Here is a 27,999-nt window from a genome sequence, read left to right as displayed (position 1 = left end):
AGGGTCCATCTATGCAGCAGCTTCCAGACAAATTCACCATGATGACTTCAGGCAGGCCCTTCAGCTTTCCTGATGGCAGGAATACGAGACAGATAAAACACAGGTATTCCACTATGTATTCTGAAGCTTTATTCAGATAAAGTCAAATAGCTAATTCACATGAAAACCTAAAACTCTGCCCAATAATCACTAGCACAGTTTTGAATTTAGTATTTACAGAAAAAAAAGACTTAAAATTAAAAAAATAAAATAGTATCAAAAAGTAAATATCGCCTATCCTCAAAAATAATACTCAAAAGTCAGACTGGTCTTCTGTGGAGATTTGCTGCGCATCAGAGGCACAAATAACGAATTTCTGTCCATCTTTCAGAGTAACAAGTGCTTCCTTTCCAATTGGAAGATCCAACTTAACAGAAGTTTTRGTAATTCTGTCTTCCAACATGACCTGGATGAGCTGAAAATGAGAACAGAAACATGTAAATGTTTTGACATTTGGAGTTCTTGACAATTAGAGATTGTAAATTACTGTTTCTCCCTCTACTGAATAATAAAAAAAAAAATCTTCTCTATTCTTTCCTGCAGATACCCAACCTAATTTTACATCAGTTAACCCAACAAGCAGAGATATGTGTGTATTTCCTTGCAGGGTGGCAGAGGTCTGGTCAGAGCACACAACCATTTTTTAACACATCATTTGTATTTTATCTRTCTGCTCTAACACCTTCTGCTCTTCACTTTTTCCAAATGTATCAGTTGAGTCCTGTCTCTCACTCTCATAGGGACTGATTTTAATTCTGAAATCCTGTTTTCCTAAAGTCAGCAGAAGTTTTGCCACTGGCTTTAGGCAAGTTCAAGACCACACTCTAATTTTTGATCATTTTAGTTACTGTTTTTACTTGATCTCTGTATCCTGGTTTACATATACCACTCAGATGAACACTCCTCCTTCATTTATGTGAAACAGCTATTTATTCCCGTATTTTTTATCCCTTTATACTAAACCAAAGTGTCTGATTTGCTGTCTGCCAGCTGCACTTAGTATGAACAGCGTCGCCTTGCTCTGATTTGTGGTATATTATATGTGATGGGAGCGTGGAATTGGATTAAAAGCTATAGCCCAGTGCTCAGCAGATAAAGGCACGGCAGGTGTGCAGCTTAATAGGATTTTAATTTGGGAACAGGTGAACAAAGAGGAGAAGCACAGAATGGGATTTTCTAGATGAAAAAAAAATGCTATTCCTGCTGTGAGAAAGTAACTGCCAGCTCTGTGATAAGCCATAAAGATGAGACCAATGCTCTGCGGGCTGCACTTGCACAGATGACAGCTCCCTCACAGCTTCTTTGCTTGTGCTGTTAGTTTCAACAACTCTTAGTTGGGCCTAATTCTGTTTAGCTACACAGTATTTAATCTGCCACGCTGTCCAGCAAGCCTGCTTTAAAAAATAAAACACTTGCACTGCTTCATTCACTCGCTTTTACAGATTTTCACATTAAGATAAGGTTTTCTTTGGGAGACGTCAGCAACTCGGTATTTATTCCATTTTCCAGATAATTAAAAGTAATTTTCACACTTTGAAATAAAAAGAAATAAATTCGAAGATGTACTTGGCTGTTCAAAATAAAGGGAGAACAACATGGTCTCTCTGCTGAGGAGCGTAATTTATATTCAGCACGAAGTACCAATGAAGGACCCAAAACAGATGGGGAAGGAAAAGCAAGCATGAAGGTGACAACTGGGAGATCATGGAGCGATCTGTTAAGACACAGGCACATATTGATACTGCTGATGCAAGGGCAGGGTTCGGAGATGCTTCTCTGATTTCTGTTACCAGTCCTCCCTCTCATTTTCCCAGGGCTTCGTAGCAGAGCTGAGTTTTTAGCGCTCGTCTCAATGCGACGAGGGTGGAGGTGCAAGGAACAGATTTTTCCGTGCCTAACAGGCTGCACGGAAGGCACAGAAACGCCTTGTGGGACGAGATGAACAAGCTATGGAGGCTGGTGCTGTTGGCAGACGCTAAAGTGGAGGCAGGAAGCTGAAGACAGACACTTGGCCAAAAAGAACTGCAGAGGCTGCGAGGGACAGAATTTAAAGGAAAATCTACAGAACGCACCCAGGATATAAAAGCCAGTGTKCCAGGTGGCCAAAGCAGGAGCCCGGGGGACCGCAGCGCGGCTAGAGGTGCCCCCGAGGCTGCAGAGCAAACGCGGGTTCCCCAAGGGGAGGCGCCTGCCAGTGCGGAGCTGGGAGCCGCCACCTCTCCTAAGGACACAAGTGCCAGTGGCGCTTGCCCCATGGCAGCTCTCCAGACCTCCGGAGTTGCAGGGCCAGGTTTTCCGGCTCCCTTGCACGCTGCAAACGCACCAAGCTCTACCCCGTATGGCCCCACTTGTGCCCATCCGCGCCCTAGAGGTTCCTGGAGGATGGCTTGCAGCCCAAGCCTGCAGTGGGGGCTCGGAGGTCAAGGTGGTGTGGCAGGAGGAGGAGGAGGAGGAGGAGGACAGCATATTGCACTTAAGAAAAACCAGTCACTGTGAGACACACACATCATGTTCCTATAAACCGCTCCTGGGTTTCATCCCTTTTGTGCCTTCTTTCTCTCCTCCAGTTTAATAACTTATTTTTATCTTACCTTGTATTTAAAAACAAGAACCCTTCCATAGTCTTAATTAGTAAAGACACTTGGTTAAAAGTGTCTTTAACAAGTTTTTAAAAGACACTTGCTAGGGGGTTGGACGAGATGACCTCTAGAGGTCCCTTCCAACCTTCAGGATTCTATGAGAACAGTTCCTTTCTAATCCACATCCTATTTTACAGAAATTGAATACATCCTGCGCAGTGCAAAATAAACAGCAAAGGAACTGCAGCAGGAGCACCCTAAAATACTATTTTCTTCATGAATCTTGGTGCCATTAACATTTATCCAGCTCTGCTTTTTGGAAAACACAGCATTCCCTGTGACTTAAGATAGTGCTGTTATCGTAAGGAAGAGAAATCAGAAAACAGCTGAGTGTCTAATGCATCAACTGCATTAACCACGGGGGACTGATCCGTGTTCCCACACGTCCTTATATTTATCCATGTTCTAGGAGAGTTGTCTTGTATTTTCTGTCTCTCATTCCTTCTGAATGACTTGGATGACTTCAAAAAATTTAGAAGTCTGGCACAGCAGAAAAGTCTCGAGGATTTTACATTTCTCAATGTTTTGCTAAAACTAATAGCTTTACGGAGGGTGGAGAGCAGATCAGTAAGAGAAAAGATGACAGGATGCGCTCTCTTTTCTGATCAGTAGGCAAGGCCTACTGTCAGGCCAGGTCAGGCCCAGCACGGAGGGCACAGAACAGAGCTGGTCAGAGCTGGTGAGAGGCAGAACTGAAGCTACTCTGGAACCTAAGGGCCTGTGCACTAATCAGGGGGCTGTGGTGAGGCTGGTGGAGGTGATGTGGGAAACACCCTGCCACAAAGCAGTTCAGAAGTTGGTGCTCAGTGAGGAGGATGTTTTGTGGCCTGGAGGTGGACACAGCTCCATGTGAAACCGCCCGTTGTTTTTTCTGCTTCGCACACATAGAAACCTCACAACAAATCCCATGCCTCATCCCTGTTTTCCCACTTACAACCTGGCATTCACTGTAAATTTCTGTAAAGCTAATGCTGTTTCACCTTGCTGCCTGTGTCTGCGTCCACCAAACAGCTCAGAACTCTGAAAAAAATGTTGCTTAAAGTGTCATTGCTCTGGCTCGGCGTCAACGTCACCGCAGTTGGCTGGGGGCCTTTGGTTTCCAACTGCTGCTCTGCAAAACTGTCCAAGACATGGTCGGGTTCATGAACCAACAGAATGGTTGAGTCGCTTTGCTCTATGACACAGAGATTTTCATCTGCCTCCTCCTCTAGATGGGACTGGAAGATGTGAGCAACATATTCCAAGAGCAGCAAATGAAACAAATGCCAGGATCCTGTGTTTAAAGAAAATCAGGAGTAATTAGAACCACCTCTTCATTGGTCTGTCTTCATGAAGTAGTCCCTTTTGAAGGGCTTTGTTAATGTCACAGGCTAGACTAAGTAGCAGCCCTTATCAAGCAGCATTTACAAAATTATGTGCTTCCACATATCAGCAAAATAGGCACCAACTGCACATTTTAAATATAAGCAAAAGCCCTTTCCCCTTATTTTAAGTAGAGATAAAAGTATACTTGTGTTTATTCATTTTCCTATTCAAGTTCCTCTAAACTTCAAAACCTTCCTTTGGCTGGAACCCCCTACAGTGAAGAGCAGATCTTATTCCCCCTCACAAATGTGCCCAGGAGCTCACCAAAGAGCCCCCAACCTCCACCACACCAAGCACATGCACACAGGCAGCGGCAAGGAGTCCCTGCGCATTCGGAGAGAGAAGTGTGAATAAAAGCTCCCACTCTGATTGTTCCTTGGGCTAGGATGGAGGGATATGGTTCTGACCTGATGTCAAGCTGAAGCAGTCTGCTGAAGAAGAATGCATGAACTGCTCATCATAAATAGCCTCTCCAAAAGTCATTTTTTGAGCGTATGGGTAAGGCAGTATGCTGAAAACTCATGCTCTGCCTTTCTGCAGAGGCATCAATGGCATCCGTGGGATCCTCACGCATCTGCAGCTACCTGGATATAAATCCTCAAGTGTCTCCCATGGGAAGGATGTACCTTAGCAGAGAGCTGACCACTGCGAGCAGTGAGAAGAACTCTTCCTCCCTTCTGCTTTCACAGCACAAGCACAAAGCAGAGCTGTGTTTGATGGGACCAGGACCCCATCAAGCCGTTCCTAAGCATGAATTTCGGAAGTGGATGCACGTGCAAGGTGAGTCGGTGGCCGGCCGGCCAGCCAGCACGCTCAGCAACGCGTCCCTGGGAGTCCCAGCAGCTCCACTGACCAAGAACCCGGACGGCACCAGGTCCCATTTGGTTCTGCCACGGAGACAGACAGGAGCACAACTTGCTGGAGAAGAGGAGGGGCTGAAGGCCCCTTAGCACCGGCTACGGGAGCGCATTCGCGCCCTGCTGCCTGCACACAGGCCCCTGATCAGCTTGGCCATCGTGCACATGGAGACCGAGGTGGAAGAGGGTAAAAGCTGGTCCTGGATCGCAAGGTGTAAGCCCGCCAGTGCATCGTGTCTGCCCCAATGCCAACCTCCAGCAGGAGCATCCAGCTGCAGGTGAGCTTGGTTTTGGTTACTGCCGTGCCCTGTGTTTTTGGGGGGTCACATTGCACTAACCCAAAACCTACATGTTTACAGAAAATTCCATGTTTTGCCAAAGTAATTTTATCTCCTCAGCATGGACGCTGCTTATTTCAGCTTGCAGGATGCTCACAATTCCTACAAGAAATGCTGAGATTTAAGATTTTCTGAAAAGCAATGACCCTGGCTACAAAGCATGCACACCAGATGGCTTGTTAACAGAACTGCTTCRGTTCTGACCACTAAAACTTGAAATCCTGCAGATCTTGCTCTCACAGCAAATGCAACAGTGCTTTTATACCACCAACATCTTAAAGAACTAAAGGTGCTAAGAATGGTGATAATAATGACCAAATTAATTGCAGCATCAAGGAACAAGAATGGAAAAGATCCTTTAACTCTTTCAYATATGAGAATAAATTTAATCTTGGTGTTAATGAAGCATAATAGGAAGACTATCATAAATAGGATGAAAGCTTAATTTGTAACCAGTTTAAGGAAAGCTCAGCAGAGGAAGGGACACTCTACACCAAGTGGCATGAACTGTGTCCCAGGGCAGTGAGAGCTGCAGAACAGGGAAGCAATTCATTGAACTCTGCCTGTTGTAGACAGAGGAAGAGGATTCCTTATCATGCAGAACTTCAATAAATGTTATGCTTCCTGTGCTGTGCTTGGACTTCATTCCCAGCCTCCTCACTGCCCAAAATACTGCAATGGAGAATTCTGCAGAGAACTCCAGATTGCGCGAGGCAGAGAGGAAAGATTATTTTATTATGAATGTAACACTGAGATACTCGCAGTCATGGACAGGGACCCCGCTGTGCTGCGGACCAGGGCAGACACAGAGCAAAACTCTAACTTGCTCCAGGGAGTTTGCAATCTACGCTTAAAGACGCAGCATTTGTGCACATACACACGTGCACATACACAAACACAGAAATTAGCTGCAAAAGAAGAGTGGAGAATACAGTATCAAGCCCAGTACATCCCTTTGTTAAGTCTTTGTGGGAAACATGAGAAGGTAGAGTTTGGAGGAGGGATTTCAAAGAAAGTAATAAGATTTTGGGGGGGTGCTATTTGGGTGGAGTTCCACCCAAAAGAGCAGTAAAAAATGTGAAGGTGCTTCTTTGGAAACAAAAAGAAAATGCAGTCTCAGATCAGGCATTGAAGGAGAACTTCTGCACATGAATTACAGGCAGCCTGTGCAAGGTTGCAAGGTTCCTCAAGTAAAGACAAAAGCAGTTCAGTTTGATGCCATATAGAAACGGAAGGSACACAGACAACGAGGGGACAGAACACACAGCCCTGCCAGTTCAAGAAAACTGGAATAAATGTGGTCAGGGTCCTGCCCTCTCTGCCATCTGACTACTTCCCTTGCCTTGCAGTGGTGTGTGGCTGATTTAATGCTTTATAGCTCAGAGCCCTAAAAGAGAGAGAGAATTAATCCCAATAAAGGAGTGACTTTTTGTCAGTTTAACACCCTAAACATGCTTGCTGCTGGCTAGTCACATACAAGGCAAAGCAAGGAGAGTAAAGCTGCTGTGAATGGGAGCGCCCTATTGATAGCTAGTTATTTTACTGATATGTTGCACTACCCACAACAGACTGGGAGCTGGAAAGATCTGGAAGCTTCATGGCTTGACATAACACTGGCCCTGCTCTCYGTCAGGTCTCTTCGCTGGTGTTTGCAGCTCCTGTAACAGGGCTGAGAGACACTCACACCTCGGGCTCCCCCTTCCTCTAGTACAGCCGGTAACTGCTGCCGAAAGAGGGAGTCCTGCCCTTCCCACTTCCCCAGCTGCAGGATTCTCCTTCAGCCTCCTCTGCTCATAGCAGAGTCTGGGTCAGACAACTGATGCGCCTGGAAATTAACTCTTTAATTTGCCCCATCTGGCCACCCACAGCACCAGGCAAGCGCTGCTGCTTCACACAAGAAAGGGAGTAGGACCAAGAGACCCTGTTGACTGCAGCTTGAAATGATCTCTGTCATCTCCTCAGCTCACAGAGYGGGTATGGGAGGAAGGTCACAAAGCTCTTACCAAAACTGACTGTGCGGCAGAGTGTCATAGCTTTGCTTACTCCCGTTAACAGGAAGTTCCATCTGAGCTGGAAATTGGCTGCCACTTTTCTCARCTCCTCTTTACTCTTGCTTGGCTGCAAGTAAGAGAAAAAAAAATGCTTTATGACGAAGCTAATTAAAAGAACTCATGACAGTATTTCCAAATACAAAGTGCATGCAAAGGTGGGACAAGCAGTTGCTTGGTTAGCATCCTAGCTCAGCTTGAAAGGGGCCTCTGGATGCCATCTCGTGCAACCCCTTGCACAAAGCAGTTTGCGTTAGTTGAACTTGCTCATAGCCCTRTCCAGTCACCTTTTTCAGTCAAGAAACACCTCTGAGGATAGAGATTCCACAGCCTTTCTGGGCAATCTCTTCCCAGCTCCAGCCACCCTCATGGCTCCATCTTCTCCACGCCATCCCATGGACAGCCAAAGGCTCTGTGAGCTGAAGGCACCACAGAACAGCAGGGTGCTACTGCTAGCAAAAACCACACAAATTCCTGGGAAATAATTAAGCTGAAGTGGTAGAGTGTACCCTGCTTTTTCAGAAAGGGAAGAGAAGTCTCCAACCAGCCCTGGCCCCACGTGGTGAAGCCACGTGAGAAGGCCGGGGAACCACCAAGCTGCTGCTGCTGCTGCTGCTGCTGTACACTCAATGGAGCTGGGGCAGGGCTGCACAGAGAGGCCCGTGCACAAAGCTGGCTGCACCGAACGGGGTCTGGAAGAGGCGCCCGAGCCGCCGCACGAGCCCTCAGCCCTCCCGCCACCTGCTCGAACCGACAGTGACACCGCCCAGCAGCGCCAGGAGCTGGGAAGCGCTCCCTTCCTTCTACAAGCCGTTTTTCTTGGGGATCTCCTTTTCTAGGAGTGTTGTAACTGGTGCCTAAAAGGTGGGACYGGAGATAGGGGGATCGCCGGAGTGGATGCATGCACAGACACAGGCCCCAGGCTGCCTGCACGGATGCAATTCCCGTGTGCCAATTGGCTCCCCCTTTTCCGCCGCGTGCACAAACTGCCCTGATGCAAACGGGCTGTCTGCGCAGGCTGCGGGGGCACGATGCGAGTCCTGCACTACCCATAAGTCAGCATCAAACACGATAAAGGGTGTGATCACCCTTTCTCTTCTGGAAATGACAAAGTGGATTTTATACCTCTATGACAAAAGCCTGGAGATTGGAAGACAAACAGTTCAGGAAAATCCGAATATCCGTGGAATTGTCCAGCAAAGCTATTAAGTCATTCAAGCCTAGAAAACATGCAAGGGAGATACATTACTTCAAGTGGTTGGTTTGCTTTTCGGTTCGATTTGCAATTTTTAAGCTTTTTTCACCTTCAGTTTAAAATATGTTAATATGTTAAAATATGTTTATAGCATCTTGATTAATACACTCATATCATTCTTTTACTGYGAAATTGTATCCTACTCTGAAACCAGTCCTATTCAGATTTATGTCTACTTCTAGCCTGGCTCTATYGACCTAGACATCATAGCAGAGGTTTTATCTGTGGAGGGGAAGAAAACTGCTTTAAATAATAACACAGAATATTCTGTTGACCAGCAAAGATAGGTAATATTGCCAGATACCAGAGCAGCTATATCACTAAAAGGTTAGAATCTACTTTTCAGCCACAAAAATTACCTCCCTGTTGCACCTCTCTGATTTACACTCTTCTAAGTGACATGTCTTCCTTCAGGAGGGTTAAGTGTATTAAGCTTGTGAGACCTTATTTATTACATATCGAAACTCACAAAGCAAAAAAAGCAGAAAAGGCAGTCAATCCACTTGAAAAGAATAAGGCATTAATTAAAGATAATGAAATATTATTTGAAAGATTTTCATGGTGCTTCTGTGAAGGAGGCAATCATTCCGCCTGCACAGGGCCCCAGCCGTGGCAGCCTGGGGACCAAGAGCTCACGTGCTCGCTATCACTTCGGTGCACAGGCTACTTCCAGCTGCCTCTTGCTAATAATTGGAACGGCAGCTCCTTAATCCAGGAATTATCTTGCCACGACATTCCCATCGCTCTTCATTAAGCTGGCACGCAYGTCATGTCGTCGCTCCACACAACCAGGGTTTTACTGTGTACAGCGCAGTGGCAACTGAAGAGGCTGCACGACAGAGCTACAAGCAACATGCAGTATTTCAAACCCAGCTACACGAAAGAATTTTGTGTATTTAGATTAGAAACAGAGGAAAATGCAGTGTGCAACACTTTCAACTTTTTTTTATCACAGCAAACAGTACCAAAGGAATATCCCTGTTGGTCAACCCTCTCATAGAAGCCTATCCTTTAATAACACAAAACCCTCCCTGTCTGCCACAGAAAGCTTTAAGACACAACCAGAACTGAAAGCCTTTCATTCTTAACCTTTAAAGTGACAAGGATAATGTTACATGCTCCACTCTCAGCTTTATTGGCTCTTTCCCAGCACTTAGGGCTACYTCAAGCCAGTAATACCCAGTAGGGTAGATACCACGAATAAACAAGAGGAAATGCTGGAGCTTTAACAATGTCGAGCAAGGGCTTAAGAGGATAGAAGAGACACAAAAAGATATTACATTTGAGCTCTATGTCATTCTCCACTTCATCCGGATCCTTAAACTTCTTCTGAAAGGGGTTTCCATGAATATCCACAAATCCCTGGTCGATGACAGCATGCAAGTCTGCCTTCAGCACAGTGACTTTGCTGTTGTTGTTCAAGACTATCCTCATTGTCTACAGAGAAGAAGAAAATAGTGAACGTCTGTCATTTTGTTAGGTCCTTAGCTCAGGCAAAAAGCTTCCCTTATTCAATGCTAGCTTTAAATATGTATACAGCTCCCAAATGGAGGGGAAAAAAAATCAAAGGGGACAATTTTTAAGTGCTCATCAAGCATTTTTTTGTKCTGCCTAACATTCTTTTCAATGACACGTTGTATTGCTGTGTGTGATGGAGCAGACAAGGCAGGCAGACACTTAAAATATCTGGGCAATTGCCTGGGCAGTCGTTAGCCTATACCTATTACAGTGAGGCCAAATAGCAGAATTTTGTCTAAAACATGGAAAGATGCATCAGGACGAACTTTCCTGCAGTGCCACCTTTCCTTCACATACGTTTCAATCAAAGGCAGCTATTCCCAAATTACTCAGAAGTTTGAGAAGCTAAAAATAACACTGGAATCTTCAGGGGAAAAAATGGTTTAAGTAAAAATATATAACAGGAGATTTTATTTCACTTACCTGTTTTGAGTCATTTATGGATGAGCATTGTTTCCTAACTGYGCTACTCACTACAGGTACTGGGCTACTCAGCACAACCCTGCCCAAAATCTTTGGCAGACCTTGAGGAACTGCCTGTTGCTTCCCCACTTTTTGCAGTCAATAACCAGATCACACAGCACTGCTTCAGATTCCCAAATGAAACATTTTAAGGGGGAAAACAGTGAAGAACATTTAAACTAAAGGCATTAACATTCATTAAACTGTACACTTGGTCTCTCTATTTCACACTAGCATCAGTAGGAGCCCAAGGTACCGAGTTTGGRCTTTTTAGTGCATAATGAATAACGCGTGCCCAGTTTGGCCAGAAAACTAATACAATTCAGAAAAAAAAAAGGCAGGATTCACAAACATCTCCAGAAATGCCATTCATCATAAGCATGATAGCAAGCACTGCACCTCACCAACAGCAGTGAATCCAGCTGCCTGCTTGTTTACAAATGTAATTCCCAATCCAGTGATTTTTGTTTTTCATTATTCCACTTGTTTTGCTGAAACATCAACAGCACCATGATACTGACAATCTTTTTCCACGGAGTTAAAACCAGAATGTCTCTCCTCATTTTACTTGGAGCTTCCAGTTAAGCTGCTGCTTAACACAAGAACRCCCAACCTGGGCACTAAAAAGGAACTACTAAGCACGCAGCCTTCAATATGCCACAAACATCCAACTACAAATTCCAGAATTTTGGACTCCTTTCCTGAGTCACTGCACTTCAGCAGACCAGGCAGAGCACCTGGGTGCCTGGAGGAGCCCTGACAATGCTCGCACACTCCCGACGAGAGGCAGAGTAGCCACAAGTAACGACATGCCTTTCATCCCTGTCCCTCTCTCACTGGGAATTCCCACCTCTCCGAACTCTACCCATTACATCTACACGAACAGGCAGCACCAGTTGCCAACCTGCTTTCCCTACACACGATGGGGAAGTTACTTCTTCCTTTTGAATGCTGAGCCTGACCAAACCATCTGTATTTTCTCACTGGGTGGCTAAACTCCTGCCAAGTGCCCTGCAAGGGGGGTGCCTGCCCCATTCGGACAGGGCAGCAGCAGTGCCCCTGCGGAGCTGCTCAGCAGGAGCACAGCGACCTGCTCAGACCAGCAGCCCCCAGCTGAAGCTCAGCATGTGTTTTGACAGAAAAAAAAAAAAAAAAGCAGAAAAGGATGATTAGAAATAACAAATGACCCTTGCATGAGAAGATTAAATACAATTCAACTCAGGGTAGAAATAACTGAAGGAAAATCATCTAGCAGATGACCCCTTCAGGCCACACAACCGCTGAAAGATTATGGGGACGTTCACTCACCAGAACTACACAATTTCATTTGCTGAAATCCTGATTTTTCAATAGCTAATGGCTCTAACAGTCAGATATACTGGAACTCGTTTGCCCTTCTCCTGCATCTTCCAGAGGCCCTGGGGCGCCTGCAAACATCGTTTCCTGGTGCGAGTGGTGCGAGGAGCAGGGCCCGGCTCGGGGTGCAGTCGGCTGTACCTCCATGTGAGCCACACGTGCAGCTCGACCAGCTGCACTCGGTGCTGGCTAAATGGTGTCGGGTGGATGGAAAGCAGCTCGAGGCAGCCACGAGAGAATCCCCCCAACTAGGCTGAAATTTGCTCAGGGTAAAGCACAAGGGTACAAATTAAAGTTGACTCCCTCAGGCTTTTTCCTCACACGAGGAATGGGCAGGGAAGAATCCAAAAGCTCCAACCTGCTCCTTGACAGAGAAATGAAGTCCAAACACACAGATCAGCTTCAACCAGCCTAGGAAGAGCTGGCACTCCCACACTTGTGGGGTAAGTTCTTTGATGCGCCAAGCTCTGTTCAGAGGCGCAGGAAGCTGCACTTACCAAGTGCCCAGCAGCAACGAGGCTGCTGCAGCAAACTGAAATGGAGGCTGCTGGGAACCTCCCAGGGACAGACCCTTTCCTAGCACATGGACCTATATTTTTGCATTCTTTTTCCCCCCCTTTTTTTTTTCCCTTTTATTTTTACTTTTTTACCTGAGTGAASCATGGCTCTTGCACATCACCGGCCATGAGGCTGTCCCAAGCTACAATTAGCGAGGGAAGATCTGACACCAGCATGGAGTCCAAAGAGCCACTGCTCCCCTTGCCATTCCCTTCTCTGTTGGGACACAGTGCAGTGATCTAACCCAGCCAGTATCTTGGCAGAAACCTGCACTTGCTCTTGAAGCAGAGGAGCCAACATAGTGCCCGTTTTCCTCTGCTTTCTCCCCTATTCATTGCCTTTCTCTTCTCTTGTATCCTGGGCCACTTTGAAAGCTGAAGATTTGGAGACATCTACAGCCAGCAATGGAAGGAACCTTATGGGAGGGTGCAGCTCGTTGCACTAAAACAGCACTGAGTAACTGCAGCTGCCTGAAACAACACATGACACCACGTGCAAGGGGCTGAGGCTTCTTCTCTGTCACTCCAGCTGAGAAGAACGATACCGTAGAGCCAAATGTAACTGGAGATACAGCTCAAGAACTCCCATTTTGTCTCACTCTTCCCAAGGAAAAAAGCCAGTGATGGCCCTGGTGTCTGGATTCACGGATGCTGGAACTTACCTTAGCCATATTAGAAAGGTATGTCTTTCTTCTGAGTCTTTTTACGAACACGGTAACCTCTGTTAAGGCAGAAGAGACAGCCGTTTCAGATCACTGGTATTTTACATTCCAAAGACAGCAAAGATGATGGATCTTTCATGTGAGAAAGCGGCTCCCCGAGGGAGCCCAGGAACAGGCTCAGGGACCCTGCTGCTGTAAAGCCCACAAGATGCCTTGGTTACCACTTTCCCTCCACCGCAAACCTGCTAACCAAGGGCACAAAGGAAAAATACTTCAAATATACATACATATATACATACAAGGCTATATAAAGAGCTTAAATCTTCACTTTTGTGCATCTATAAATCTGCAGCACCATTGCTAACACTTCATTGTTTTGGTTCTATTTGTTCCCATTCCTAATATGTCAGTATAACAAAAAGCATGCTCCAGGAGTATCATTTTAAAGAATAAAACAAAAAAAAATGGATTTTTTCATGAACAAAAGATTGAGTATTAATTTACTTACACAATCTGGCAGACAAGGAACAGTTTTCAAGCGAAAAGGCTTTCAAGTAAAAATTCTTCCCTACAGTGTGTACCAACCAGAAAGCGCAGGACGTCTACAGACAGCTCGGGATCTGGCTAACGACCTACGCTTCCCTGGACACAAGCACGCTGAAAATACATTCCTCAGTCTGCACCGTCTCATGGGCACAAGATAAGACGGACCAGAATTGAGCCCGACAGTGCAAATCTGGCCAGCCAAATAATGGGAATCCAGCCCTCTGCCCGCACAGGAGCCCTGCTCTGTCACCGAGATGGGTTTCGTGCCATCAGCAACTGAGCAATATTTTGCTTTAGCCAACTGCTTTGGCATCATATATAAATACATATATGCATTTACATATGTGTTTACAAACACACACATACGCATAGTTTTATACATCACACACTATTTAAATTCTATTCTAATGACAGCCACAGTTTCCTTAAGGGCCTATGGCATTTCTTTTTTTCATTTTACTATTGAACTGTCCTATAGCTATTAATTAACTTATATTTATAAGGGCTCTTGCGAGGTAAAGAGACAGATCAACACCTGTTGGTCAGACAGGATGCCTTCACTGCATACTGTTCCTAACCATCTACATAGCCGGAGTGACCATGACAAAAGACAGAGCTTTAAAAATAGTTAAGCACACTTKAATTTACCATAAACTGGGAATAATTTGGCTTAAATTTGTTCTCATGTATTTGAGACCATTTATTTTCACCTGTACTCCAACTAGCTCTAGTCCTCATTACAAACAAAACAACATCAGCTAAGAAAAGTTGTAAGATTATGCAACTGCCTTGCAATATGGTCTCCTCTGCAGTATAAGCAGAGATTATTTTCCTAAAATCTGTTTCTCCAACATACCTTTAAATTTGGACTTTCGGAGCGGCAGTGGAAACTCTTGCAGAGCATTCAGCAGCCAAACTTTAAYGTTTTTACTGAACATTCGGATCGACTTCAAGTACTGGATAGACACATCCTCCAGGAAGTCGTTAAGTAAAAGGTTCTCCATCTCCTACAACACAGATTCATGGAACTGCCTAGGATYGGTGTGCTACAGATGTTTACAGCAGCATGAAACAAAGTTATACTTATGGCTTAAGCATAAACTACACCGAAGTCCGTTTTTTCCTCCATGGAAGTCACTAGTTAAGCTATGTTCATTTTATTAGCAGAAGGAAGGAGATCCCACCTACAAACGTTTCCTGGATTCATAACTAGATGATACTTAATGGCTGTAAATAATAAGCAAACTGTTTTCAACAGCAAAGTGACTATTTCTATGTGGAAAGTCACCGAGAAAGTCTATGCAGTAGCATTGGCAAAGGGAAAAATAACACCCTCATAGTTGGGAAAACAGCTCTCAGTCACTATTTCAGTCCCATGTCTGCACATGCCAGAACTGACTAGACTGGTAACAGCCTCCTCTGTTGGAGGCTTTCAAAGGGATCTATAGCAGCAAAATGGAAGCGCTCTCAAATTCCACGGATTTCTTTCAAAATCTGAACTGTGCTATCTCAAAATAAAAAACAAAGAACAGACTGGAGGTTCAAATAAGAATCCCACTGTACAGCACATAGGAAAACAACTGCTCTTTTGTCTCGGGTAGAGCCACTGTCAAGGTCCAAGCACATAATAAAATAATTACAACAAACAAATGTGCCTACAGTACCTTGAATAGCTGCCTATCATAGCATGTGAACAGCTGGCACACATCTGGCAGTGACATCAGTGCTGTTGCTTCAGGCTGCAGAGACTTCCAGAACGACATGATACAGTCTTCAACCTATTGAACAAATTATTGCTCCATTAATTTCCAATACATTTCCACTTGTGAGATGTGAGGCACAATTCAGCAAAGCACCTCACACTAGCACAGAAGCAAACAAATTATTTTTGAGTTTTGGCTGAAAATTTTTGTCCTGGCCAGGCTCAAGCATCCTGGGGTACCAAAGCTGAACACAAGCTTGAAGCTTGCAAGGGAGAGCAGGAAAGGAAGGAGGAGCAAAGACACATAGCTCTGCTGTAATGGAAGATACGTGTCCATGGCCACCGTTTTGTGTTTAGCTTGGACCTGCTGGCATGCTAGGAATGACCGGCATAAGCCTAMAGGATCAAGTCCTCAGAGCGCCATGTTACATTAATTAAAAATCCCAGCATKATTTGACTGAATGTGCCTAATCCACCTCAGATGAGACCCTTGGGTACATAAGCTGCAAAGCAGCAAGTTCATCCCCACACTGTCATGGAAAGGAACATTTCTCTAGCAAGGCCTACCTTGTCAAGCTCTTCTCTTCTCACACTGTGTAAAATATCCTGACAGTAGCTGCAATACTCATCTGCAAGCAGCGCAACCTGGAGGCCGTGAACAAAAAGGCTGCATGAAAAGATCCTACCTGCGAGGAGCTAATTTGCTCGACCAGTGAATGTTTAAACACACCAGCTCATAGGGGTGTTTCTTCCCCAGCTCTTGCTCCCAGGAATAGAATCTCCTGAATTCAGGCAACGAGTATTCAAAGCTGTCGTCTTCGTTCTTCAAATTAACGACAAGAGGGAAACATGGCAAATCGTTACTCTCAGTGCAAGAGATTTAAAAAAATTTTTTTTTTAAATCACACAATTATCCTGTCACTTGTATTAAAGGTATTAAGTATTTTTTTAAGTTTTTTTTTTTAAGTTGCATAAGATTTTAAGAGCATGTATCTCTCCACAGCAATGCTTGTCCCTCTCTCTAGAAAGCGAGAGTGGATGACATAAACAAGCAGATTTGGCTAAATATTTAAATCCTAAAGAGCATATCCATTTCTTTCCAAAGCAAGCGAGTATTTAATACTCTTGCACGTGTATTTTCCACAGCACTCATTCCACACTTGCAGCCTCCTGACCAAGGCTGCAGCTAGCTGGCTGTGCTACGGAGGGCACAGCCCGTTTCCCATCAGCTGTCACTCCACGCATTCAGTGCCCTCACTGCCCTACTGCAGTGCCCTGTGAGGACAGGCCACGTGGCCTCCTCTTTGGCGTCGCCTTGGTCCTCTCTGCTGCTGCTGCTGCTCCTGCTGSGCTGCAGCAGCGGCCCATTCATGACACAGGTCTTTGGGAAGGGGCCCCGGCCAGCCSGGCCCCTGCCCTTCTCGCTCAGCAGGGACTGGGTTTTCTTAGTCCCTCCCAGGGAGTTGAAGCCTGAGGGGGCCTCACCCCATGGGGCTGGGCCCACCAACCCCCCCAGCACCAAACCCTGGGCACGCAGCCACAYGTTCCACGCTCTGCACAGATAAAATCATTAGCGCTGACAGTGAGACAATAAAAATATTTTACTGGCAGGTGAAGTAAGCCTCGGAGGGGGTTATTCAGTGAGGCTATGCAGGGAACGATTCCCGTGTGTTAACTGCCCTTCATCAGAACGTTTCGCACAGCAGTTCTGTTCAAACATCCAGCTTTGATCCAACTTGGCTCTAAGCRTAACTTATCCAAAACTCACTGTTCCTTGGTTTTGGCTATTGCTCCTGTAACCAGCTGCATCTCCAGTACTGCCGGCATCTCCGCTGTGGTGAAACRCACAACAGAAAAACCCTTTAAAAAACCCACCAATTCCGTGTGTGTTTAGCATGCACACCACCTCACCCCGGGCAGAGGGCACTAGGCTGAGGCATTGTGCAAACTGCAAAAAAAATCTTGTCATTCAGCACCCCCGTGATTTTCAAATAAGCCTGAACAGCCAGTTCTTCATTCTAAGATACAATTGAGTCATCAGAAACACAGCGAAGCATTAGCCGTTGAACACCACAGAGTCGTCTACCTTCTTGTACCAAAACCATGATTTTCTGTTTATAATTGTAGTCCCTTAGGAATGATCWAAATAATTCTAAATTGTTTTAATTCTTGAATTATTCTTTAAAATATTCTTTAAAATAATTTCTATTTTTTTTTTAGAATAATCATTCTAAATTCTAAATGCAAAGAATGAAAGCAGAACCATCCCTGTGCTTGGGGATGGTATCCCGAGCATACCCATTCCCTGCACCCTCCATCAGTTCAGAAAGCCAGCTAGGAACATTAGGACTGTCCCAGGTTCCCTTGCAAGCCTCCCACACTGCTCCACACCTTCAGAATCCATGTGGACCTGCAGAGGAGCTAATCTGACAATTACCCTGGAAAAAAAAAAACAGGAATGTGGGAACTAAAGGCTGCTTTCTTGCTTCAACATCTCTTCCCTCTCTCTCCGCCAGTTTCAATGAGGCTGATCCTCAAGGAGAGAGAGGCCATGAAGCTGCTAGGAAAAGAGACGTGCCGGGAGACTTGGACTTGTCTGCTTGAAGCCCCATCTCTTGATGACACCCGCTCACTGCCCGTGAAGTCGCCTCCAACCCCGGGGTCCTCTGTGGTTATTTGGGAGGCCCCGGGAGGGCTTTGGGAACACGAGTGCCCGGAAGGCAGCAGCACTCAGCCGGTCCCGCCAGGCACCGCCTGCGCTCGTGACCGCAGCCTTTCTCTGCCCCACTTCCCACCAGCCTGGCTGCCACCAGGGGCACTGAAGAGGCAGCAGCAGAAACGCAGCAGCTCGGGAACTCAGCGCCTCGCTCCCGATTCTCTTCATGGTGTCACTAGGACAGGGACCAGCTCCCGGCYGCAAGCCTGACCCCCGCCACGTGACCAACCACCCCTGCCTCTGCTGCTGCTCTCTGCCACGCAAGCTGCGCGCCGCTGAGGCAGAAAGCAGCCTGCCAAGGCCTGCCGTGGGGCACGGCCTCACACCTCGACACCGCTGGCGCTCGACCACCCTCCTTCCCACCCGCTCTGCCTGGGGGCCCTGCTGCGACGCGACAGGGACGGGGACAGCAGCGTGTGCAGCCCCAGGGCAGAGGCCTCGGCCTCTCCTCCGAGCGCTCAGACTTACCCAGTGYCCAGGCACGCGCCGGGCTGGCACGCGGAGCGGTCCCTTCCCGCGGCGCCGGCGGCCGGGGGCCTGGAGGAGACACGGGCAGAAAGAGCCGGTCGGTGGAATAAGGAAACAAACAAGGAAAAGGGGTAGCAATGGAATCGCAAGGGATTAAGCTCTATGTCCTGCTCAGTTCTGATGATGCCATGAGGGGGGAAGTGGAGCTCAAATGGGAAACACCATGATTGGGCTGGAAAGAAACTCATAGAGGAGGCAAACAGGAGGACAAAGGAGGAATGAAACGAGGGGGCTGGTGAACATGCATGCTGCTGCTATCAGCTTATACTGACATTACTTCAGAAGGCCCTGTTAATGTTTGTCACTGTCACTGCTGAAGAATCACACTGGATTTTTTTATAAAAACACCCCATGTTTGCTTCACTASAAAACCAGGGGCCGCAGCCTCCCGCACTCACAAAGCAGCTCTCACGCCGCCGAACGTGCGGCCGTTTCTGTTACTCCGCCACCACCCTCCAGGCCTCGCCGCGCCGCCAGAGACGGGGCCATCCCAGGGAAAGCGCCTCCTCAGAGCTCCCGTTCCCCAGGACACGCTGCTGTGACCCAAGCCGCCAACACGGCAAGCTCCTTCACACCTCGCCTGCCGCTGGCCCCTGCCAGCCTGCAGCCCTGGACAGCGGCTTACAGCCACGTTCACGGCACCAGCACCAGCAGTGGGGCGGCAGCACCGGCCGCCTCGGATTTCACAACCCTGCGACCCACACGAGTTTGAGGAGAAGGTGGTCGGCACCGCCCTGCGCCCCCAGCTCACACATCCCAGCTGTGCCTATCAAAGCCCCCTGGCCTCTTTTGGAGTCCTGGCAACAACTGCAGCCCCCCCGCTATTTACACTGCACCAACAAGCCGAGCTCCTGCCCCGTTAGTCTCTCCAAGGGCCCAGCTCCTTCTTAGCAGCACCTGCTGACTCCCAGCAACCTTAACATGGTCGGTGCAACAGAAGGAGCATCCGCGCCCTGGCARGCTCAGGCCACCACGTCCTGTCCTTGCCCAGGGAGATGGTCACAAGGGCTGCGTCCAGCCCGCTCCACCACTGGGTGGAAATTCCCACCGGAGCGGCTGGGGCCAGTGGAGCTGTGGCAGGTCCAGCTGTCCTGCTGGCCGCCAGGACAGCGGCACCTCAGCCAGAAGCTCATGCTGGGAAAAGGCCCAGGGTCTGATGGATTTGCTTCCTACTAAAGAGGGGRAAAAAAGTTTGGTGATGGTAGTTATGCCAGTTGTACAGGATCAATCGAGAATAATTCTCAATTCAGAAAGCTCTCAGCCCTGTACAGGTCAGCCCATCGGTGCTGTTATCCCTTGCAGGCCTTTAATTCAAAGCAGGGGTTCTGCAAGTGGCTCCCATCAGAGCAGGAACCCATTAACAGCCACGTATTTTCTTCATGTGTTCCTAAGGAAACGAACCTACTTATTTGGTACAAGCTGCATTTTATCTTGTTGCTAGCCTAATTATTTTTTTTCATGCTTTTCTGCCTCTGCTTTGTGCTTTTTCACTCCTTTCTCTCTCTCAGTTTCTTTTCAGTAAAGAAGATTTAGAAGCAACTGGGACACTGAGCTGCCCAGGTGTTCCCGATGTGCACGCTGGCTCTGGGCAGTGACAAGTGGCAGTATGTGAAGTGGAAGCTGTGCTGAGGCTTTACAAGACAGCTTCATCACTTCTTGTAACTGTCTTAAACAAAAGCAGCACTGGGCAAAAGCACCACATAGTTATGAGATCTTTCTTTTGAAGCTGGGAAAGCGGCCTGATCTGAACCTATTTATATCTCCTGAGTTTTTAAATTTGGAAAAGTTATTCCAGGGATCTGCACCAAGATCACTCCATGGCACCTGGTGCAAGATTTTTCTCTGTAGTACATCCCTTTTTCCTCCATCCGACCACATGAAAGCTCACTTTTTGGGAGCAGGTGTCCTGAAAGACCACTCTGGCTGCTTAGGGGAAAGAAACCAGAGACCCCACAGTCAGTGCAGTGGCTCCCATGCAAGTAAGCAGGGCCTCTAGCTCCAGCAGCTTCGCCAAGGTCACTTCTGGACAGCTGCCCTTATTCTTGTAATACGAGTTGCTCTTATTTTTGTAGGCCTCTACCCCCTGCKCCTGCCCTTGTGTATCACCAGAACTCAGCTCTCCTTCTAGACACACCAAGCTAGCAGTTTTCAAGGGACAGCTCAGGAAGAAACACTACTCTTTTCCTGAAGGAGCAGCATCCCACATCTGCAATATTTCCTGAAGAGCAGCCAAGAGTCTTCCCATTATGGATGCCCAACCTCAGGCCCGTTCCGATGGCAGCGGGTGCCCACAGTAGCCAGTGACAGCCCTTTAATAGGGGTGAACTCAATCTCCAGCTGCCTAAGGGTAATTTGTCAGCCTCACAACAACTGGTTGCTACTTGATCACATTCAGGGTCTGATTCTTTAGCCTGGCACCATTGCCACCCTATGGACTTCTGCACCGTTACTCTGCGACAAAGTCAGGGGAGCRGGGCAACAAATCCCATCAGTATAATCTTCCCAGTCTCCTGCCCAACGTATACTCGGTTAGGTAGGTACCTGTATTCTGAAATATCCAAACACTGAAACAACACTCACCATCACGAAAATATCTGGATGCTTTCTGATATAGCATTACTCATGCCATAAAGAAATGCTATTAGCCCCACCTGAACAAATGGACAGCAGAACACAGCAAGCACGTTAAGGCCATGAGCAAGTATGTGAAAGAGTGAGGACACAAAGCTGGGTCTCCCAACCCCAGGGCAAAGGCTGTGCCCATTTTGTTTCTCCCATGCACATAAAATTGCACGTTTGTCCCATGCAAAACCGTTCAAGGGTGGATTTTGCTGTGGCAGCTTTTCAGCCACGAGRGCTCTTTCTAGCCCTGCCTATGACTGGAACATGACCGAGTCTGCTGCTCACACTCTGCRAAAGTATCTTACATTCTTCAATTGTTTTGAGAGTTTGAATTTCTGCAAGCAGTTCATATTCTTGTCTTGTATGTTTTCTCATTGCTGCTTCCTTACAAGAGATGATTTTAAATTGTGTAATTTCAATACAAATAACGAATATGCTTTCAAAGCAATATGTCTCATAAGTCCAAGCAGTCAAAAAAGAAAAAAGCAAATAACCAATGACTACAGGACTCTCCTCAAAACAACGCAGCCACTTATACTTCAATACTTCCAGCCTATTACTTAACAAGGAAGCTGCTACAAAGTCATGAAGCAATTGTTGATATGTTTATTTTAGCTCCCATTTAAATTCTTAGTATATTAGTTCTTTTTTCAACTCTAGCAAGAGTTCCTGCTTGGAAGATCTCTGTGTTTTATGTGCTGAATCCAAGGAAGGCCAACTGAGCAGGCCTAATTATTTRAAATGGAGCTTCTCTATCAATGACACTACTTAATGGCATAACGTTGTAAGAAGAAAAATACTATTTTCAATGTTCATTAGGCCTCTATATGCAGACAATATAGAGACTTTTGTACGACCTTTTATGATTAAAGCATTCAAGAAACAAACCTGTGATTTTTTTTTTCAGACAGAAGAGAGCAATAACGTGCATAAAAGGAAGAACTCTTCTTGACATATATTCCATCATAATGATACCTACAAAATAAAAAAAAAAACTGACAGAACTACAATTTCCAAGATAAAGCCAGAAAAAAATCATATTCCCTTAGYTGATCATTCTGTTTAGACAAGAGCAAGTAAAAAAAAGGCTACTTTTTTATTTTAATTATGTTGAAATATTCCCCAAAATAGGATAATGGTACATACTCAACTAGTTTTTCTAGAGTGACTTTGCACACTTCTGAACAATTTTAGTGCTGCAACAATACCTTTTTGTAAATGAACAAACAGTAAGTAAACTGATGCAGTGCAAAAACTCTTACAAGACAATTACATAAGTGAGGGAGCAGGGTCTGAGCTGGGCCAAGTCCCTGTATGAAGGTGAAGGACTGAGTCCAGCTGCACTGTGATTCACAGTCAATATGGACTGGATGGCACAGCTGGTGTCCTAACAAGTTAAAATCAGGAATTCTGCAAGACCTGATCTAAATTTTCTGCCGGTTCTTGGTGAGCAGCACAGTGGTTAGTGCTGCTATCCCTGTGCCACCAACTGGCTCCTCCCTGGCACTTCCAGCTGGATTGTTACCTGGTACAGGTCAGTTGGAAAGAGGAGAGCAAGAGTTGCTGGCCACGAGCAGCCAGCAGAGGGTAACCTGCTGCCGGGAGGAAGCCAGCGCACGGAGTCCGAGAGCCACCACACACCATCCCAACTGCAGCCAGTGGTAAAGTATGAGGAAAAGCCTGTGGTGAAACACTCCCCAAATAAAGGATCCCACCAGATCGAGCTGGTAGCAAGTCCAGGCTAGTGGAGAAAAGTCACAAATCGAGTAGGAACATGGCATTTGCAGCACCAATATTTTACAGCTATCAAAAATGACTGTAAAATTACTGTGTCTTAATGCCCTTGCCAATCCCCTTTCTAGTCTAGAAGTTCACAGGGYGATTAGGAATTTGTACACTGAATCCATTAAAGCGAACTCAACTCAATTCTCCTCCTTTTCCTGCTCTTCTGGAGGAAGAGAAGGGACATGCAGGAGGAGAAACTGAGGAAATTTGATRTAAGTGTAGTATTTCCACTGACCGCCACATTTTGCTGGTCACTCCATGGATACGTGCTAGGACAGAAAGGGATCTCAGAGCACAAGGGTCCTGGCACTGACATTGATCAGAGCTGCCAGCCCTGCACGTCCCTGGGGCTGCCTTTCCAGCCCTGCTGCAAGGRCCAGTGCAGCTCGGAGCGCTCCATTTGTCAGCACCAACCTGATGTGGAATCCACACGCTGCTGAAGCCAGCGGGGCTCGTTTCGTGGGATTAGCTCTGGTTTAAAGCACCTGGTGACATCGTGGGYCACTGGGGCTCTGCTCGTGTGATTTGCAGGCCGCAACCAGCAATTCAGCTGATGTATCACCGTGGTGAAGCTCTAAATTCAGCTATTTTTACATTTTGTTAGGACAGGCATGTATAAGGTTCTTAAACAAAGAAAGCAAAAATAATACCTAGCACTCCCTCTTGTGCCCAGCCTTCTTGTCCCCAGACCCGGGAAAACTAACCGAACAAGCTGAAAAGCAAACAGAAAATAAGAGATACTTGGCTAACTCATTCGAAAACACAAGAGCTACATCTATCTACTACACGTTTCTCCTTAACATTTCTTTTGCCTGCTGCCATTTGCAGGCTAATACCCGTTCTTGTGCACCTCTCAAACGGYCACGCTTGAACTGCAACCCACTAAGACAGGCCTCTCTGCATCAACATCTAGTCATCTACGGGATTAGCTCCCTCAGCATGAATTTTTTACAGCAGCTCATTTTGCCTCGTGCTGGAGCGTGCTTGATGCAGCATCAGGAGACCACACACCGCCAGTTACTGTATTCTGACGAGGGGAACTTGATCTGCAGGGGCCCAGAGCACATCTGACACGGCCCTGCAAAGGTACTGTGACCGTCCAGGGCGCTGTGCCCGTCCTGCAGCCCCTGCCCATTCCTGAAGTCCTTGCTCGCACGGGGGACCTGGCCTTGCTACTGCTCACCCTGGCAAGCAGCAAGGCTCGCAGGATGGCGTCGCACTGGGSCGTATAAAAGGACCTGGATCATGAAGCTGCAGTGACTTTTTACCCAGCACTGTGGCAAATGTKAACTGAGGCCCTACAGGAAAATAAAACACTGTTTGTGCCATAATCCACTTTGTTACGATCATCCTGCATGAGCTTTCCTATAGTTCCTAAGCTATCGTTGAAGCTATTAGGAAGCAGCACCCCAGTTTGTTCATGTGCCACATGCTAACCTGCACTGCAACGTATGGAGTAGGTTAAGGCTGTGAATAAACAATTTCAGGTATCAGCTCACAGCAGCTATGGATCCTCAGCTAAGCCCTTCTGCGTGAGCAGCCTCCTGCTTCACCCATGCCTGTTTCAGCTGTAAAATGCCTTAAACCACAAGGAAGGCTTAGCTTACAGGTGGTAATTTGGTCMTGCTGGGGCACCTGGAAGTGCACAGGCAGCACGGGATTAATCTTGGCAGCAAGGCAGAGATGTCCAGGAGAGTCACTGCACACTCTACAGTCGATAGAGAGAACCAGGCAATTCCACAACACAACTCACCTGACCTAATTCAGATGGCTAATTTAGGGTGAGAGGAATCACGTGTAATTACCTATTTCTCTCCACTGACTACTGGGAGATGTTAACACGACCAGCTTCATGGCAGACCTCTCCACTGAGCCACACAGATCCCGCCCGCAGGCTTGGTGGATGGGGATGATCATTAAGCTGGGGCAAATAAACCACACYGGACACCTGGACCGCTCACTCAAATCTGTGGTTTGTTATAAACCTACCCAGTAAAAAAATGTCCCAYTCAACTGAATTGAAACGAATGATTCCTAAAGCAAAATGTGCTTATGTGCATACATAAAATTCATTTCAAATACAATTTTTACTTATATTAATTTGGCCTTGGWTTAAACCAATGCCTACTGGCTACTACCAAAAAAATCTCTGTGTAACACACACCAGGTCCATCAAGAAAATATAGTCTATCAGAAAGACTGGGTTTTTTGCTAGTAAAACTGGGTGAACCTGAGGACCCTTCCCAGAAATATACTGGGCAAGACACAAGCACAGCTGTCATTACGACATCAACAGAGGTTTTTGTGCACCTGCCACAGAAAATCAGCAATGAAGACACAGCTCCCCAGAGAGGCTGAAGAGGAATGAAAGATCTGACAGAAGCCCTCAAATACAACCTTTTTTTCAAGATCCTACACTGAAYTGATTATGGCATAATGCACTATAATCACCTTTTTGGTAATTTAATCTCTCCTGATACACCACATATATATTTGATATGCAATGTATATACATGATACAAACTTGTCCCATTTTATATATCTTAGCCTCTTATATATCCTATTTACTCTGTACCTTTCCAAAGGTGGCTGGATTTACTTGATTCTTGACATTCTGACTGCAGTTTTCTATATACATTTCATACAGCAGGCAGCGGGGGACGCTGCATCCTTCACACACGCAGAAATTATCTGCAATCCTTTAAAACAAAAACATCAGCCGGGTTAGGTAAAGATTAGAGGGCAGGATTGTTAGCCTGTCATTTTAATAGCTCACCAGGCTTACAGGGAACTCTGTGCCGTTTTACAGAAGTRCAAAATCAAAATAAGAGCTACTCCTTTTATATCAAATCTGTATTCTTGAAGGAAAAAAAAATTATTTTCATAGAGAATTTTTTAAGGTTGTTTTTACCTTTGTAACTTCTTTCCTTGTTTCCAAAGTGTAAGAGAGGTCGTGTGATACTCCGCTAAGAAACAGACCGGATCTCACATTTTTTAGCAATACAACTTAATAATATTATATCAGAACCARTATGCAAAGTGTTAGCATCTAACAGTACTTTGATCTTCGAACTATGCAATGTCTATCACCAAAGATAACAACATGAGCATGTTTTGATCCAAAAACATTGCCCAGTAAGGTGATTTGGGATGAAAAGTGCACAAATTATGAAGGATCAAATTCTTTTCTTGTAAAACTCCACCATTTCATCATAAAAAATCATTGTAAAAAATGAACAGAACTTAATTTACAGTTRCTATGTGACACAACTGCCAGCACTGTAACTGCTCTAAGTATGTTCAAATACTCATCCTTTGGGCAAGGCTCTTGCTCTTCCTACTTGACGGAACGGACACAGTGAAGTAAATGCAACTTCATCTTTGAATAAGGTGAGAAAGATGTGACCYGAGTTATTCATTAGCTTAAGCTATCACCTTCACCAGAAAAAAAAAGGATCCTTGCATTACAAGATAATGCCAACAGCTTCAATGTCAGAAGATGGTGGTTTCCTGTGGCACAAATCAGAAGCAATGCTGGTGCAGAGAGGCAGGGGGAGATTAATTTTCCAAGCACAACACACAGATCTCTTGACAGTGTTCTCTTACTGTGACTCTGCTTCTGTTGTCCCGATGGACATATATATATATTTAATTATCAGATGAATGCTAGTGCAACACAGTGCCAGTCGCTCCTTGCCTCTTTACTGGTAATCATGTTGGTTGAGAGAGCCGACTTCCCACAAACACCAGGGAGATAAGCAGCTCAGGCTTTACATCAGCATTCCCCATTTTATTAACACTACCCGGTGTTTACCCTCTTCTATTAGCAGCTGCTAATGGATAAGGCCTTCAGCAAACTGGCTTCCTAGAGCAGAGTCCATCCGAGACCCATGAGCGTTATCACCATTCATGCCCGCCACGTCCCGCTCCAGCGCCGCTCCGCTTTTTCTCCACCCTCTTCCCCTTTCTCCAGGGGAGCAGTCCGACCTCCTTCCCTGGTTTTCACTCTCCCTAGCAAAAGGCCCCGAAAMGCCTCGTATTTGCCTACACGGAGACCACGCTGCAACCACCTACCAGCTGCAAAAAATAATAAACTTAAAATATGGAGCAGAAACCAGCGCCCAGGAGAGGCAGGAGAACGGCAGGGGATGGGGTATTTCCCACCGTGGGACTGAGGGACAAAGAGGTTTCACTCCGGGAAAGGGTCCCGACAGAGCCCTGCCTGCCAGCAGCTGCGGTGCTTGTCCAGCCTGGAGCAGGGGCCTCCAAATCCCTGGGAAGTGCCCAGTCCCGGAGGAGAAGAAGCCCAGGGCCCAAGGCACCTTAGTGTAACACCACCAGAGACCCTGGAAGCAGGGCAGAAATTAATTCACACTTTAGTTGACTCGAGCCATRGCCCATGGTTTTGCCTCAACATTTAACTGTTTAGTGCAAAAATACGGAGGGGCTTTACTTCATGAGTGTACYGCCCATCAACCTGCGAGCATTTTTCAAATGAAAACACGGAACATTCTTAGGGCTGACGGAGAAGTACTGTGTTTCAGGAAACAGAAGCTATGCAGGGCGAAGACAAGACCATAGACCACCTTTCTTCTTGCTCACAAGGTCCTCAAACCCCTTCGAGGCACGCATCCCTTCACAGCACATACCAAAACAGAACTGTTTAAATCACGACAACGAAACTGGAAGGGAATGGCGAGGGGGAAGCCCCATCCGTTAGGGCATCCGGGCCGCATCCTCCCTTCCGTCCCTGCCTGCTCCCACCTCAGGGTGCTCGGGCCCTTGCGGGGGCCGCCACACGTCGTGCCGGGCGCCTCGGCAGCCTGACCCGCGCCCGCCTTTGCCACCCACCATCCAACCGCCCGGTGTTTCTGGCCAGCCCCCCTTGGCCACTGCCAGCGGCGCCCCGCAAAGGGCCACGCGGCGCCGCCAGCCCCGCCGCGCCCGCACGCACCAGCGGGTGATGGACTGGTGCGCGGCGCCGCTCGGGCTGCTGCCGGCCAT

At 46.7% G+C, this 27,999-nt stretch overlaps 1 protein-coding gene across 1 annotated transcript; it reads right to left on the bottom strand.

Annotated features, from left to right (window-relative positions):
- Positions 1 to 10: 10 nt before the first annotated feature.
- RFX8 (RFX family member 8, lacking RFX DNA binding domain) lies at positions 11 to 27,999 on the bottom strand. The gene is made up of 17 exons (XM_026048332.1): positions 27,946 to 27,999; positions 27,760 to 27,833; positions 25,571 to 25,694; positions 23,646 to 23,707; positions 22,099 to 22,185; positions 18,529 to 18,597; positions 17,113 to 17,176; positions 16,075 to 16,167; positions 15,912 to 15,989; positions 15,307 to 15,420; positions 14,499 to 14,649; positions 13,097 to 13,155; positions 9,822 to 9,978; positions 8,412 to 8,506; positions 7,242 to 7,356; positions 3,659 to 3,951; positions 11 to 454 (listed from the first exon to the last, which is right to left on the bottom strand). Exons 1-17 carry the CDS (start codon positions 27,997 to 27,999, stop codon positions 293 to 295), a joined length of 1,851 nt encoding a protein of 616 aa, XP_025904117.1. The 3' UTR covers positions 11 to 292.

The sequence above is a fragment of the Nothoprocta perdicaria genome, unplaced genomic scaffold (genome assembly GCF_003342845.1).
Source record: "Nothoprocta perdicaria isolate Ctin4 unplaced genomic scaffold, notPer1 scaffold_532, whole genome shotgun sequence".
Classification (NCBI taxonomy): domain Eukaryota; kingdom Metazoa; phylum Chordata; class Aves; order Tinamiformes; family Tinamidae; genus Nothoprocta; species Nothoprocta perdicaria.
This window is presented reverse-complemented; position numbering and strand designations above follow the sequence as displayed.